Source organism: Vidua macroura, chromosome 6 (assembly GCF_024509145.1).
Source record: "Vidua macroura isolate BioBank_ID:100142 chromosome 6, ASM2450914v1, whole genome shotgun sequence".
NCBI lineage: Eukaryota > Metazoa > Chordata > Aves > Passeriformes > Viduidae > Vidua > Vidua macroura.
In genome coordinates this window covers 33,441,390-33,457,614 of record NC_071576.1, presented here as the reverse complement: position 1 = coordinate 33,457,614, position 16,225 = coordinate 33,441,390, and the positions used below count along the sequence as shown (strand labels likewise).

At 39.5% G+C, this 16,225-nt stretch overlaps 1 protein-coding gene across 11 annotated transcripts in view; it reads right to left on the bottom strand.

Annotated features, from left to right (window-relative positions):
* RAD51B (RAD51 paralog B) overlaps positions 1–16,225 on the bottom strand; it is a 379,423-nt gene that overhangs the window by 114,232 nt on the left and 248,966 nt on the right. Inside the window, exons 11-12 of one of the 11 annotated variants that reach the window (XR_008437714.1) lie at positions 13,593–13,743; positions 13,390–13,497 (exon numbers count right to left, since the gene is read on the bottom strand). The exons of 6 other annotated variants lie outside the window; for them this stretch is intronic. Coding sequence is in view for 1 of the 5 variants with exons in the window: in XM_053981410.1 (XP_053837385.1) it covers positions 14,933–14,994 (62 nt within the window). In the remaining 4 variants the exon portion in view is untranslated. Of the gene's footprint in view, positions 1–13,389; positions 13,498–13,592; positions 13,744–14,907; positions 14,995–16,225 lie in introns of those variants that run through there. 4 more of the 11 variants (XR_008437715.1, XR_008437719.1, XM_053981410.1 and 1 more) reach the window with 4 other exon arrangements.

The following is a 16,225-nucleotide window of genomic DNA, read 5'->3' as shown; positions in this document are numbered from 1 at the left end:
ACACCACTAGCTTTTATCCCTATAACTTTTTCAGCCAAGTCTGACAAAGGATAAGGGTTCTCAAACATAAGTGAGATTACAGAAAGTCAGTGAAAAGTGATGAACAAGTAGAGGAGAGAGTGACTGTAAATATCCCTGGCTGGCTTATTAAGTTACCCATTATTAGATTCCATGAAATCCACAAAGAGGACTTCTTAGTACCAACAACAGGAAAGACTTGTAGATACAGTCAACTAACCACAAGGTACAGATCTGTACCAAGCCACATTTTATTAGTTTTTCCTACACTCATATATTTGCCACAGTTTACACGAAAACCCAAAGTTGCCTATTTCAGAGGAAAAAGTGGAAACATACACCTTGGATGGGATTCTGGTATTAGTCTTTTTGATCACTGCAATGCAGCACCTGCAGCTGAGGGTATGCTGTCCTGAAACAAGGAGCTTTACTTCATTGTCCCACATGGTTTGATACTGGAGCCAAATTGCTCTAACTGTGAATGGTTACCAGAAGACATGGCCTCGTCTCTCTTTCCATGTCCTCCATCTCTCTTTCACCCAGCCTTACCTGATTCCCTCGCACTGGTGCTCATCTCAGTCCACAAGAAATCAGTTCAGGCAGCAAAGGTGGCAAAAGGCTAGCGCACAAGTACAAAGTAAACAGATTATTTAGCTCCCATAGATGACTCACTGAGGGGTTTGATGAGTACCAGAAGAGATACAGAAGTTTGCCTTGGTTTGGACATCAGTTGATGACCAGGAGATGAGAGATCAGCATTACTACAACCTGAAGCCTGGCTATAGTCTTAGGTGGGTGGTTACAGTCAAACATCTGTAACTGGTGACCCTCACTCAGAATGGTTCCCTTAGGAAGACTCAGCACACAGTGCCACTCTGAGTGAGAAACAAGCCTTTGTGAAACTGAAGGCAAGGGCAACATTCTTTTTTTCCCTGTTCAAGCAGGATTCTGACCCTCCTTGAGCCCCAGCCCCACTGCAGTTGTACAAAACAGAGCCAAACACTGCTGTGTAGAGTAAGCACATTCACAGTGACTGTGTGTGTCTTTGGTTTCTTTGTGTTACAAGTCTTTTGCAGGCATTTTTTTGTAATTTTATACTACAGACATCAAGGGCATTGACGGCTCCCTTGCTTATGCTGATCCTGATGTTTGGCAGAGCTGGAGAATGCTACCTTGGGGTGCTCCTTCCCTTGGAGATCTGGCGGGATGTTGCAGTTAAGCCACATCCCCACAGCTTAAACCACAGAATGTAAAAACAGCTGTGAAATCCAACTGTCTGAGCTGCCTTGGTGTTTGGCTGGCCTCTGTGGGGCCAAATTTTTTTGACTCAAAGTAAAAATATGATTTAGCATAATTCACGAGACTAGGCAAAAACATTTTTGGGAGGTTTGCTCCAACCTACTTGTAACAAACAAATTTGGGCAACCACCTATACATGCCAGAAAAAATGTTTATCCAGCTTAGCCAAAATTTTTGGGCAACCACCTATACATGCCAGAACAAATGTTTATCCAGCTTAGCCAAAATTGAGCAAAATAGATTTGTTGGCTGCATGGACAAGGCTTTAGGCTTTTTTTAAGGTCCCTTCCTAATTTCAGGTTTCCATTCCCCACCCTCCAGAGTTTCTTAGATGATTCTTTCTCCTCAATGGCTTTTCAGTTTGGGCATTGTCCTTTAATTTTTTCAGCCTTATGGTTCTTTTTTTTCCTTTAGTCTTCTTTTGCATTTGTTTTCTTTCTCTCCTTTCATGGCAACATATTAAAAAACCCTATCGCTAACATTCCTACCTTTTCTTTGCCGAATTATTTTTCCCTGGCCAAAGATATATTCTTTGATATCCCTTGATTAAACTTCCAATGTATTAAATAATTGGGAAATAGCAATCTTAAGAATTGCCTAAGACCACCATTCCAAAAAAGAGAAGAAATTTTTTGTTTATATGTGTACATAATACAGGTCCTTATATATAGATACATATATTTTAATACTCTTGCCAGTTCCTCAGAAATTAGAACAGAGAAGATACATGTAAGGAAAAATGGACTAAAAGAGGACTTTTGAGCAAGATAACTTCAGAAAGAGGGGAAATTAGACAAATTCAATGGCTTATCATGGAAAATTGGAGTCTATGATTTCCAGGCACACCAGTCTTCCTTCTGAAACTACAAACATCATATATTTCCCATGGAGTGGACCTCAAAACTCCTATTATTTTTAGCATTAACTGCTTGAACCATTTATAAGATGGCTCACAGTCCCAAAAATCAACAGGAAAATTCTCAGCATTCCAGTTAGAACTGTCTTAAATTTTATTTGAATTTTTAAAATTGAAAGTCAGACTGAATCTCCTACTGTTCACAGTAAGCACCGCATAGTTTTGTGTGCATTCCCAAGGCTATTCACACTAACCTATAAAGGCCTGAGTATTTTCTGCTGGATATGTTTCCTAAAAATTGCCTCAGTGTCTCCAGAGACTTGCAATCACAGTGGTAACCAGTTATCTTGGGGATGACAAGAAGCAATTCTGCATGGGCAGTTGTTCAAGAGAGCCTCCCCAGTGGATTCTTCGGAGAGTTCTTATCTTCATGTTTCGATAAGAGCCTCCAACCAGTGAGTGAGTGCCTCAGACTTACTTTTTGGAATATATGAGGACTTGAAATTAGTTCATGCTAAACTTTTCAAGGGCTGACTTTATCACTTTTTAATTGAAAGCATCTCACTAAAAAAATAATTGCCATGCTGAGAATGCAAAAGACTTGGGATGGATATGACAGGTCTTTCAAGCAACACTGAGTGTTCAAATGATGCTTAAAAAGTCAAACTACAATGCTGCCCAGAAGAAAGAAACTCTGCTTAGGCAGCCTTTAAGCATACTTCCCAGTCACGTCAGGACTGGCTCCCAAATACAAAGTACATGCACATGCCATGCAAGTAACATGTCAATGTTTATGATTACTCACCACAGGCTTAGAAAACGCAATGAAAAGCCAAATTACAATTAAAAACTTCATTCTCATGATCAATTGATCAACAGTTCAAGGAAGAAGACTTTGTTTTCATTCTGATTTTTAGGAGTCCCACTGGAATCACTGATAGCATCTTCAGCAACTGCAATGGTATTGTGTTGGACATCCATCCATAGTGGCTCTTGGCAGGTTCAGACAAGAAACAGGAAGACTGATATCACTTTGTTGCTGCATATGTTACTGTGACATCCAAGTCCTTGCTGGGTCAGAAATCACATGGTGTATTAAGGGCTTAAGATTAATTATGGAGATTTAAAATCCTGTTTTGACCATAAGCCATGAACGGAAATGGGCTACAGAAAAAAATAAGTTTGATGATTCTGGGCCATGGAGTAATAGAACTTCTTAATCAAGGAAAAAAGAATTAATTAATTTCAGTGGTAGATGTGTTTTTAGCATCCCTGTCAAGTAAGTCACATCATTACCTCGTTTTGGGAATCTGACAAAAAAGGACAAAATTAGGTATTTTATATTCGAGGAGAGTCTTTGCAGGGGTCTGTGTAATTCCATTTGTGTTGATAACTTCTACATTAATAGGCCAGGAATAATCTGGCCCATTAAAGAATGGAATTATATAACTCTCTTAGGTTGGTTAGAGGTCCTTTTTTCCTCTTTCTTATGTAGCCCAGATCTTAATGTAAACTGACTGTCAGTGAGAACTCTGGTGTACATTACCAGTACCTGAAAACTTCAACATATTTTCATCTCTGTATAGCCAATACAAACATTTTTTTCCACTGGGGATAAAAAGTAGTAAATACAAAAGTAATGTCCAAACCAATTCTCAGCCTTCAAAAAAGTACACAACATGCAGATGACCTCCTATACTCAGGTAATATCTTTTTCTAGTTGTAGATGAGGAGAGATTTCATATGTAGTGATGTAATTTTAACATCAAATACATTCCAATTCCCTTATCTAATCTAACAAGCCATTTAACAGTTTATCTATCAGAGCAAGTCTTTGAATCAGTTTTGTGCCATGGGAGTAAAAGATGCCTAATATTTAAATAACCATCTTTTTTCACAAAGGTGAACTTGATCGGTAATAAAGATTGTTTCCAATCAATGATCTTCAAAAGATCTTTTCCATTTCTTTCCAGATGACTATACAAAACATCACAGTACATAAAATACCTTGGTCTAATCCACTGCCACTTATTTTCTTCTTTTTCATTATTTCTTAAGCTTTATGAAGTACTTTTGTAAATGTTTTGGGCCTAAAGAAGGCATGCTCTTGCTTTTATATGGAAACTGTAAGCACTGTCATTCCTCCACTGCCAGAAGACACACATGCACACAGCTGGCACATTCTTCTAATCACAAAAGTAAAGAAAAAAAATCCCAGCTGCAATATTAATAGCAAATACATTCTCGTTCATGTTGGTTACACTCAGGTGAACACTGATAAGTCATGCGTGAGGTTCTCATACATAGCTCTGGCACTGCAACACCAATCCTAATGTGCCTCCAGACTCTCTTGAACATTGCCATACAGCTCAGTCCTGAATGGCTTCTTGCTGACACACTTCTCTCCAGTGGAGATTCATTAGAGTTGGCCATAGTTGGTTTGCTTTTTATAGAAAAATAAATAGATGGGCTTCATCTTCCCTCAGAATCTGGTACTTCAGATAGGGCTGGTAGGCCAAATTCTGCAGCAACGCTTTCTCCAAATGACAATTTTCAGACATCATTCTTGAATGTTTACAGAGTACATTATGAAAAAATCTGTCCTAGTTAAGCTGTGTCCTTCCAAATGCTTAACGAGGGTTCCAACAATGTATATAAAAATCAAATTAAAGGACCATGTTAAAAAACCTGTCTATATCATGCAAATGTGTCCCAGATTCAAGTAGAGAGCTCTATAAGGACCATCTAGGCCGTCTTAGGTCATACATAACCTGCCTAATTTTTGGGTGATCTGTATTGCATTTGTCATCGGGAAATTGCTGTGGAAGGAACCCTGGTGCCATTTTTCAAGAGCAGACAAATGCAATAATGCTGAGGCAAATTCCATGACTTTCCCTTCCAGCAGTTTTAGTACATCAGTTGTTCACTACTTGCTACACTCAGTGTTTATGGAAAGTCAGTGAATACCTTGAGGAAGCAGGTGTCTCACCTACCCACAGCACTCGCCTCCAAGTGTGCAGTACTCCTAGCACAGAATCCAGCACTGGGGACTGGCAGGCCATGGCATTCCCACCAGGGGCCACAGCACACTCGGTCACCGTGTGCCTGGCACAACGCACCCAGAACAAAGCAGCTCAGCAAGAAACTGCTGAGCTTCTGAGAACACTGAGACAATGGTGTGGTACCTTTGCACCGCCACCAAAGCATCAGGTCTTCAGAATACAAAGTAATATGCAATAACACAGCTTAATATAAACAGTAGGGATGGAAAAACATTGCCAGATATATTAATGAAATGCTAACTTTCCTAGCTTGGGAAAATTCATTCATCACTACTAAGGCATTGCTTTGTAGGATGGTTCAACAGCAGAGAAGGATGCCTATAGAATTATTTATAGGTAGTAAGAATTTTATAGCTTCTTTATATTAAAAAAATAATTTTTTAAACATACCAGGTTCAAGTCTAATGTGCAACCCTATGAATGTCTAATCAGTTTTGCTTTCTTCCTCTTCTCACTTTCAAATTCTAGTCTCCAGGACAACCACACAGCAACAGAAGAAATTTCCAGTAGTTCAGGCCATTTTTGCAATTACTTAAGTTGGCTTAAATGACATTATGATAACATTATCACATATAATAATCAGCTGCAGGGAAAAAGCTTTGGCCTAACTGATCAATACTCTTTCAAAAAGAATCATTGAGATTGCTGCTTTTAAATGTCATCACTGTAAAGACCTGTTATAACTTTCTCCTCCCTGGCCTGAGAGGGACTAGATGAGATAAAGGGGCAGGGCACAGCAGAGCTGTGCTGTGAGATCTCATTCTTCCTCTAGGGTAATTAGGCTGCATCATGTCCTGTAACTCAATACCTGTGTTCAGAGCTTACCAGGGAAATGCACAAAGCAAGAAACAGACAGCAGCGGGAGCGCTATGCTATGCAACTCTTACAGTACACATTAAAGACTTTAAAGGAAGCAGCTGCCTTTCCACATGCCACCATGGGCCAAATAAGCTGCCCATCCCAATGTGAGCAACCAAACTCAGGCACTTTACCTCTGTTCCAGGCCCCTGTAACATGAGCAGTCTATGAGGGGATGGGGTACCATGCTGGATGCTGCACTGAAAATGCCTGTCCTCTCCTTCTGGCACAGAGAGCACCACTGTTCCTTTTAAAAAATCCCCTACTCTTAGCAAGGTTTGTTTTTCTAACTGGTTCCCAGAAATCTCTTGGGTGTTCCAAACCCAGAGAAGTAATTACTGCATTACTTTGGCCACAGACACAATATCAACCTTGTTAGACTTGGCCTGTGGAGAGAGCCAAACACCTGCTGCTGCAACATTTATTTGATAAGCTTCATGGTTCGCTAACATAAACCTGATCCTGCTGACCTGCAAGAGGATGAAAAGGAGTCAAGGGGAAAGGGTGGAGCAGGTAGGCAATCTCACGGCCCTCTGGCCCAGCAGCTTACAGTCCTCTCTCCCAGCAAGCTCCCATTTCTCTTTGCTTTCTTGTTTCCTGGTGAGAGCTTCAGAGAATTGGTTTTCCCCTGCAGTTATGCAGGCAGATGTGGATAGGGCTAGGATTCCCATGCCTTATGACGGATTAACTGACAAGTGCGGGATCAATACGGGAATTGTTCTAGCTCTGGCTGCATCTGTAGGCTTCCAAAGCAGACAGAATAGCTGCACACACTCTCACTGGCATGGTGGTGTGTGCACTGAAAGGCTGGCTTAATACCAAAATCCATTAGTTAACAGCAAGGAGAGAGGGGAAGAACGGCTGCAAATCAGTCAAATCAGTAGATAAAAGGTTAGGGAGAAAATCTGATATAGAAATAAAAAATTAATTTTTATTCTTTAAATGACACAGTTTTCTAGTCTAGTATTAAAAAAGAAAAAAAAAAAAAAAAAAGAAGAAAAAAACACATTATGGAGTGTGGGGGGGAAATAAATAAGATTTTATCCCAAACAGAACCATCTCTTCCAGCTGATACTGCCAAGTAATATCTGACCAAAAAAACACATGCCAGGGGACTCTGTAGGAAGAAGAAAATAACCTTCCCGACTATGGTGCTCAATATCAGGAAAGAAACTTATTCTTGTCTGCTTCTCAGTCTCATCGGTTTCTAGGCAGAGGAAATATAAAACAGACAATCTAGAACCAGTAAAGGGCATTTCCATGTATTTGTTAGTTGCCACTTACAGGGAAAGGTTTGACCTCAGGACAGTATGTTTTCTAGTGTACTTTGTTTATCATTCTTTACCTGAATGACACCTCTGTCGGTGTATGTTGATAGTTTATCTTGGAGATACACAGTGTGATTCACCCTCTTGGGAGACAGTGGAAAGCAGATGAATCACTGTGGATTACATCAGAGCCAGACCAAACGTTTATATGAAACTTGGCAAAAATCTGAAGACTAATCCTCTGAACAAACATGAAGTTGTCTACATGACCATCTTCTATCTTATTTCACCTTCTTCCGCTGGCTCAGAACTTCAGGAAATTTATTTCCCGATGGCTAAAAAAACCTGCAAAAATTCAAATACTATGCCACAAGACATTTTCTGGATAGATCCAACTCAAATCAAAGCAAAAACCTCAAAAGAAAACTTCTTTTGTGGAACCCCAAGCACAGTTTCACAGTTACGTGAAATTCAGGTAATGAATGACAAACAAAGTTTCAAAGTTTTGGACTAGCACCAACATTCTACTTTTGTATTCCCCCTTCACAGGGTGAAGGTACAGGACATACAGCATAAAAGTAAAATGCTAACTAGACTCAGAAAACCAGCATGACTGGATTCTCAAAGCTCTACTTAAAACAGTCAACTGTTCTCCAATTTCTGCTTTTATTGACTAGACTGTTTCTCTCTGAACAATATGAGAAAGATGTTTTAGAACTAGTAATTCAGGAAAATAAACAAATAATCTGACACTATTGGAATGCTTTTGTGGAAAGTGCTGCACGAATGAAGACAGAAAGTGTAAGAGAATTTGACCTACCCTAGGAAGTCTATATTGCTTGGAAATCTGAGTGTACCAAAGATCTACAAACTAAGTGCTGCCCAGTATGAAAATCTTGAAAACAATGTACAATACACCCAATTAATGGAAAATGCACCAGACTGAGCCGTCTTAGTTTTCTTAAAAACTGATGATGACCAAAGCAAATGACTTCATTCTTCCTCCACCATTTTGCTTTAGGCTGTATGCCAATGTTCCCAACACTCTAAAAGCAAAATGAAAGAGCTCCAAATGCATTGTTCACCCACCAGGCAGAAGTGATAAGGAAGAACTTGTGGCCTATTCTTCAACAGCTGCTAGAGAAACAAGCAGCAAACCTCCCAAACTAAGAACAGTTTTATTTCTTGGAGCTCTCTAAACAATAAAGCCATCTCATTTCAGAAACTATTAAAAAGCATCCCAGGCAAAGTATGGCAATGACTATAAATATCCTCCAAATGGAATTTCTGTAAAACCCCTGTCATATTACAGGATGCATATGTATATTATTCTGCATTTTATTCTTAAGTCTAGTTTCAGACTGCGAGCACATGTACACCTTGTATAGCAGCTTCTGTCCATAACTTCCTCAGATTACCACAGATGCAGAAGCTCCCCAAAGAATATCTGTTTCATGGTAAAATACTGGTAGACTTTTACACTAGTAGGAATAGTTTTAAGGAAAGTTGAACAGTTTGACAGCAGCCAGGGTGAACGACTCCTGATTATCTGAGACGTGGAACGCAAGTAGCTTGACCTGACACATCAGCAGAGTTCTCTGAAACCACACTAAGTTTGGAGCACAGCAGGGCAAATAAGACACAACAGACACACAGCTCACACAGAGCATCCCCAAGAAAGCTCTTGCTTTCTTGCTCTGTGCTTACAATGAACACTGCGGCCAAACGGAACCAAAATCATACAGCAACTTCTTAAAATAAACCTTCCCAGCAGGCCCTTCTTCCTGTCCTCTAGCAGCCACCAGAGCAGAGGAGTGAAACTTAGTCTGAGTCACGTAAGTGCACGTGTGCTGGTCTGCACAAGAGCTCTGAGCTCTGGGTGCCTCGGCATGTGCGGCTCCCCACGCGCTTGTGCAGCTACCAGACCATGAGAAGAACATGAAAGCAGGATGTCTCACTCTCTCTACATTTTCTTCCTCTATGCAGAGAAATTTATGTAGTTGAAAATGGAAAAAAAATTGAGATTTTTCCTCTCTACAGGTAAAATGTGAGCAAACATTGCAGGCCCTTAACTGTGCACAAGTGACTAGAGCTCTGCCAGGTAATAACACATCACTCCTGCTGTGCCAGATCCCTGGGAACCTCCAGGATCAACACCTTACCAACTACATCATTTTGTATGACAGCAAAGGATCAAATTGGACAGAGTCAGAGTAGAATATCAAGATAAAACTTTTTTCATGGTAATTGAATATTCTGCTCTCAATTTTTTTCTCTCTTTTTCAAAAGTGCATTTCTAGCTTTATGGTTGTGATGACAACTTTTATGTTAGGAACCAAGAGTAAGTAATATAAGTAGCTCAAGTCTGCAGGCACACTAAAATAGGTTTCTCACAATTATGTCATAGCATGATGCCTTGAAATGACTGAACCCCATACTTCTCATAAGTTTTTTGTTTGAACTATCTGGTTCCTTTGGGTTGGAATCAATGACAGAAAAAGACTATGGCTTTTTGTTATGTCTTAGGTTAAAGCTATTGAAACTGGTCACTCTAGCACTGCATTTCCTTTCAAGCTAAATAAAGCTACAGTTAAATACTGCTTTGTTTAGTAATTGCTAAAAACAAAAGACTACAACAAGACACAGGCTGTGCAGGGTCTGGACCTCACAAGACAAAGGGAATCATGGGAACAGATGCCACAAATGTGCAGATTAGGGCAATGAGAAATGCAGCTCTGCTTCTAAATGTGTAGGGGATGAATATTTGTTGACAGAAGCATATCCTCACATTGAAGCTTATTGTAATCCAATGTAACACACACAATTTTTACTATATCAAACTACTGTAATTATTTCTTTGGTAATTTGCTAGCTGTGGAATAGTAAAAGTATAAAACTGTTTATTTTACTTTTTGTTTTTGTTGGTGTGTGTGTGTGTGTAAAGAATACCAAAACCAGGTTTCTTCTTAGAAAATTAATCCAAAGCCATCTGAAATTAAGTTTACTATTACTATCAGAATACTATTAGGTTACTTTGAGTCTTAAAATAAATCTCTGGCCAAGTCCTGGATGGCTAATTACTTCCAGTTATTTCTGAATAAAATTTTAACCACTTCTGTTGAGTCATCCATATTTAACAGGTTGGAGTGAGGGGAGAAAGTGATCTGTCTGAGCATTAGACAAATAACAGACTTACTGACAGAATAAACACAGAAGAACAAAATGAAATGACCAAAAAGGACAGCAAATCAAGCAGCATTTGAGGAAGGCCAAGGGGAAAAGTGAAACAGCTTACAGTATCCAAAAGCCTTCAGGTTACTTTATTTCAGCTACACCACGCCTTAAGTTTTGGAAAGAAGAGATACAAAGAAGATTTCCAGTACATCAGCTCAAACTTGATTTACCCTTAGAAAACCCAGTCTAATTCCTGAAAGCTTTGCAGCAGCTCTGGCCTGTTTTCAGAGCACTGTGGCACACAGGAGGTGGACTGGGTGCTGATGGGAGAGGTACAGCATGGAAAGACCACGTCCTGCTCAACCTAGTGTCCGGATGACCTGTTATAAATGTGAGAAATTATTTGTCAAGCAAAGTAGAAGGGATTGTCTCTGTATTTAAACCTTTGCTGGAACTGACTCATAAAGCAGGAAAGCCATGAAAATGCAAAATTCACTTTGGAAAAACATGCCCAGATAAGGATATATATAAGGCTTCCTGGACAACTATAGAGTAACTGGATCATATGTATACAGAATGAAACACTGTAGGAATTGAGTGTCCTTCACATATTGCTGAACATTTCAGCATCTCTGTAAATTAGAAGATTGAAAACAGGACATGGTGAAATTCTTTTGTCCATTATTACACAAAATCAGCAAGAATTAGCAGTTGAAGCCAGATATCCCCAGATCTCAATCTTAAAACTGTATTTGCTTTGATGTTACTCATTCCTAGGACACACTAATAGAGCAGTGAACAACTGGTGCTGATTGTTGTGGCTTATTAGGCAGTGATAGATTTGGGCCATGCTTTTACTCATTTCCCATAACAAATATTTGCACATGGGACTGAAGCGCTGGGAAGCCATACATGCATAGCTATTGTCTCCAGTTAACCCTTCCTTCCAAGGCCTAGTTCCACTCCCTCCTCCATCTCAGTCCCTTCATTAATCTCCCCATTTGCCTTCTAGTTTTGTTTCGATTACAAGTTATTGTCACTAAACACATGAAAACTGTAACCAAAGACAGTCTGGGCCTAACATAATTAATCAAGTAATTTCCAGCTAATGATTTACTGTTTGCTTCACTTCTCCACCCACTGTCTGGCTTTTTTAGGGCAAAGACGTAACTTCTTGCATGTTGCTAGAGGACTACACACAAAAATGGGACTAAGAATGCAATAAAAAAGATTTAATGTCAAAGGGGATGAATAGAATCAATGAGTATTTTCCCTTTAGCAGAGAACAGTACATTGCTACTTCGGTGGCAAAGGCTTCTATGACCAGAAGAAGCTCAGAACTGGCTTCTGTGAGTGCCATGCCAGTGGAAGCACTTTTGGCTTGACTTGTTTTGGCCCATGTGTCTGCTATTCTGATTTTCAATGAGACAATTCACTGTCTGTTTCTGGGGACAGAATGAATGGAGGAGTTAGATCAATTATCTGAGAGTCTTCAGGATACACTCTGACAGATGATGAAAGGACTCTAATATGTAATTGAAATACCCTGTACCAAAATACTCACATTAAACCTTGGCTGATTACACACAGGTCTGAGCTATCTCGGACCTTCAGAACAGGAACTGAGTTGTTTATCAGTGAAAGCCAAACTTCTAAAAAGCTGGCTGCCCACTACAGAGCCTTTGTGTTGGGTAAATTAGCTTCAGGAAGAGAATCAAAATGAATTAAAACCACATGGAGATCCTCTCCCTTTACCCCCCTTTTCCCCTTTCCTCTCGCTATATGAATCCCCTCACCAGGAGACAGAGGCCAGTTCAGTATAATTTAGTCCAGTGTTTTTGTTTCCTAAAGTCTCAGTCTTGGGCTGAGTCCATTAACAGGCTGCAGCTGATTTTAATCTAGATGAACTCAAGACTTCTCTCTTCTTTGGTTTTAAAAAGATTACAAATTGTGTGTTATATAAATAGAGGGAAAAGGGAAAAAAGAACCAGAATAAGTAAAAAAATCTGCTCTCCATTAGCTGACCTGCTGAACAAGACTGTGATTCAAATAAAGATGAGAAATGAGAGATGTGGGGAGAAAAATACACAACTAAAAGCTCTAGTGATACTGCACCCAGACACAGTGGTAAGAGGAGATGCAGTAATGTCTGATAGCTACCATTACCATTGTAACAGCACAGAAGAGATATTAATGGGACTCCAAAAGCAACAAACCAGATGCCTCAAATACTGTTCTGATAGTTTGCAGCAACCCCTCCCCGTTAAGCATAAAATCACTTTGATTAACAATTATGACCTCTTTTGTATCTCAGGTCTCTCTGCTAGCGAGGGTGGAATAAGCTGGTCTCAGACCAGCTCCTTGTAGGTACTTCAGAGTTTGAAAGAATGCCATGATACTCACATGGACTGATTCAAGTGGGATTTCTAAATAGAGAAGCTGACACTAGAGAGAGCTGTCTCATATCGGTGCTGACATAATTTTGGGTGGGAAGAGGCTGGGCTTTTTTTTTTCTTTATGCCAGCTTGAATTCTCTGTCTGCCTAATGCCACTCTGGAACTCTACACACTGATTTCTATTTTCACACTAATGCCACTCTGAACTCTACACACTGGATGGCTCAAGACTGCATGAATCCATGATTTTTAAAAATAATTGCTATAGGCTACAAATATGACATTCATTTTTATTGATGCTCAATCTCAGTGCTAATGTGTTCAAAGTCTCCATTTAAAAGACTCTCATGAACAGCTCATAGACAACTGCTCCATTTAAAAATTGCCACTGCAGCTGAGCAGCAAAGCCAAATATGAAGGCACAATGAACAGCACCGAAGTAGAATGTAACTACTCACAGTACCCTACAGACAGGTGGCTCCTGGTGGAGAGCAACAGGATGGCTGCCATTTGAAAAAAACAAGTTACAGAATTCTCTGTAACAGACTTCTGTTATTTAACTCCAGCTGAAAAATATAGATAAAAAACCTGCATTCAATCCGTAAGAAAAACAAAACATTTTTATAGCCTATGAGCAAGATGTTAAGTGAGCTGTACTCACAAAAGAAAGGTCGCAAAGAAGCTGGAGTCTCAATGTTATTATGATAACTTAAAAATCTCAAAATAGCATTTGATTCCACAGATTCCATTTCAGAAGTCCAGAAATGTTTTTCTCTGCTTGTTAATGCTCTCATTTTGGGTATTGCACACATCTGTTTAATACAAAGAGAGTTTATACCTGTATAAAGTAAAAATTACAACTTTGCCATAAGAAGGAAACAAAATAGAAGCAGTGAAAGTGCTAGTAAATAAATAATAATAGTAGATATGCAGAGAAACAGATGCCCCGATGACATCAGTAAGAGAAATCACATAGTTCTATCAGATTTACCTGAATACAACCCCTCCTAATAAGCGTCAATTGCAATGATAAACGTGCCTGGATTAAAACCAGTAATTTTTCATTCCTTGCTAATGGGGTAAATGTAACTTGGAAGGACTCTGTATGCAATCACTGGAGGTTTTATTTGTATAACTTTTCTGGAGGTTGACTATGACTATATTTGATTGCATGTGGGTGGCTGTGGGACAGGCAGACAGCTGGGTGAAAAACTATGACAAAGGAAATCTTGTCCCATTTCCTGCCTGTGCTTCATTCACTAATGAGCACTGCTCTGGGTCATTCTCAAGATTTCTTCATCTGTTGTTGTCTCGTCTGCAAAAGGGGCACCCTTGCAGTGGAGCTGTTGTCAGCTTGTCTTGAGAGTTTATTCTGCTCCCTCTCACCCTTGCAGCTGTGTGGGATTTTAAGTGCCTGGCTGTAAACAACTCCATATTTTGTGCTTCTTTTTGGATGACTTGAAGTCCGGTCTAAGGCCAGATGTGTTTGCTGGTGTAATCTGTTTCTCATTTCTTCTGATAAATGCATATCTCAACAGCTAATAATAAAGTGAAATCAGGATTTTTCTGTTGTCTTCTTCAGTTTGATTTCTATTGGAAAGTAAATGTTAACAAAATATAGCTAAGTCCTCGTCTCTCTTTTCTGCCTGGAGTACTTGAAATGTTCACTGAACACATCCCTACAAATAAACAACCAGGCTGGTGAATCTGGTGCCATTAGACTCCTGCTGTAGCAACCAATATCCCTCTTGCTAGCTTGTGGAAACAAAACCATTTTGCTTATTTAAAAAACAGTTTTTCACTAACACTGTGTTATCTATTCTTGTTTCTTTTGTCAGAACCATTCATTTGATTTCTTCCCGGTAACAGAAGAATGGGGAATTTCTTCCCCTTCTTACTCTTTTTAGCAGGATTCTTTTATAAAAGGCACAGGCAGGATTTAGCCTTCTCCTACAGCAAACTGTTCTGTTATCAAGTCTAGTCCATTGGTGAGAAAATTCATTAGAGGAAGAACGTAAGGACTGCTCCTCTCTCCTCATGTCCAGGGTTCAGTAAGTCTCTATCTAAGGAAAAGGAAGAAATCACACCAAATTTCATTGTATCAAAGTGTTGTCTTTCGATTTGTGCTGTAAAATTATTGTATTAGGTATTGTATTAGGTAAAAGGTATTGTATTAGCCTTCCCCTTCCAAACAGGTCTAAAGGTGAGGCAGTGGAAGGGGAATGCTGCAAAAGCTTAGCCTACCCCCTTCCACTAATGACCTGCAAGATGTGTTGTGTTGCAGTACAACACAGAACTCTGCTGCCCATGATTCTCCTCTTCTTTCCAGTTAGATCATGGCCTTATTCACTGCCACCCTTCATATCTATTCTAATGGGACCCTTATCCTTAATTAAAACCACTGCTTAAGTCTGTCAAAGATACTGCTCCAACAAAAAGCAATTCCATCGGGCACGGCTTTGCTAGAAGGCTTCCAATCCTCTTGTAGCTGCTACATGGTTTTTTACATCTTCTGCAAGTTTAAATTATTATAGATAGATAGATATGGATGGTCATAACAACGGTTTATATAAAGAAAGTCCTTTACCCAAGAAGCCTTTCAGATAAATGCTCTAGTTTCATCCCAATGGAGATTTTGCCAGGCCCTCTAGCCCTAAGAGGGAGAGGAAACCCTTTCCACAGTTTTAATTAGGGATGCATCCAACCAGCACCTACTTTTATTGAAGATAATTTTTCCCTGGCAGTACTCAGAAGCTCATCTATTGTCTCCAACCACACTAATGAAAGTTAGTTGCTCACTCAGCCTTGCTAGTTCTGTTGAGACAGAGTCACCAAAAACCTAAGTAAATTTTATTTCTTCCATGCCTCTTCAGATTTATTTTAACACCCAAGTACAAAAACTGTAACTGTATACAGAAGGCACCATGACTGGCCTGACTGAAGACAACTGTTTAAACTGGCAAAGACACAATTTATTTGATTAGAACCACTCATGATGATATGTGAGAAGGAAAGAAGTCCTTTTAGCTTTTAAGAAACAATTTCTAGGGATAGTAATTAGGAAAACAAACACAAAACATTTGTATTTGTAAACTGAGTATACTTGCTGTGGCTTGACTAAAATGTGCTAAATCTAATCTTGGAATTTTTTTCTTCAAAGAACGTCCACACTTCAAGATGCTAGTAACATAAAAAAAACTAAGTACAGGCAGAGTCATTCCCCCATTAGCCCACCTGGATTTTCAGCATTTTACTGAGCTTTTGTATCTATTATGTGAAATAAAAACCAACCTG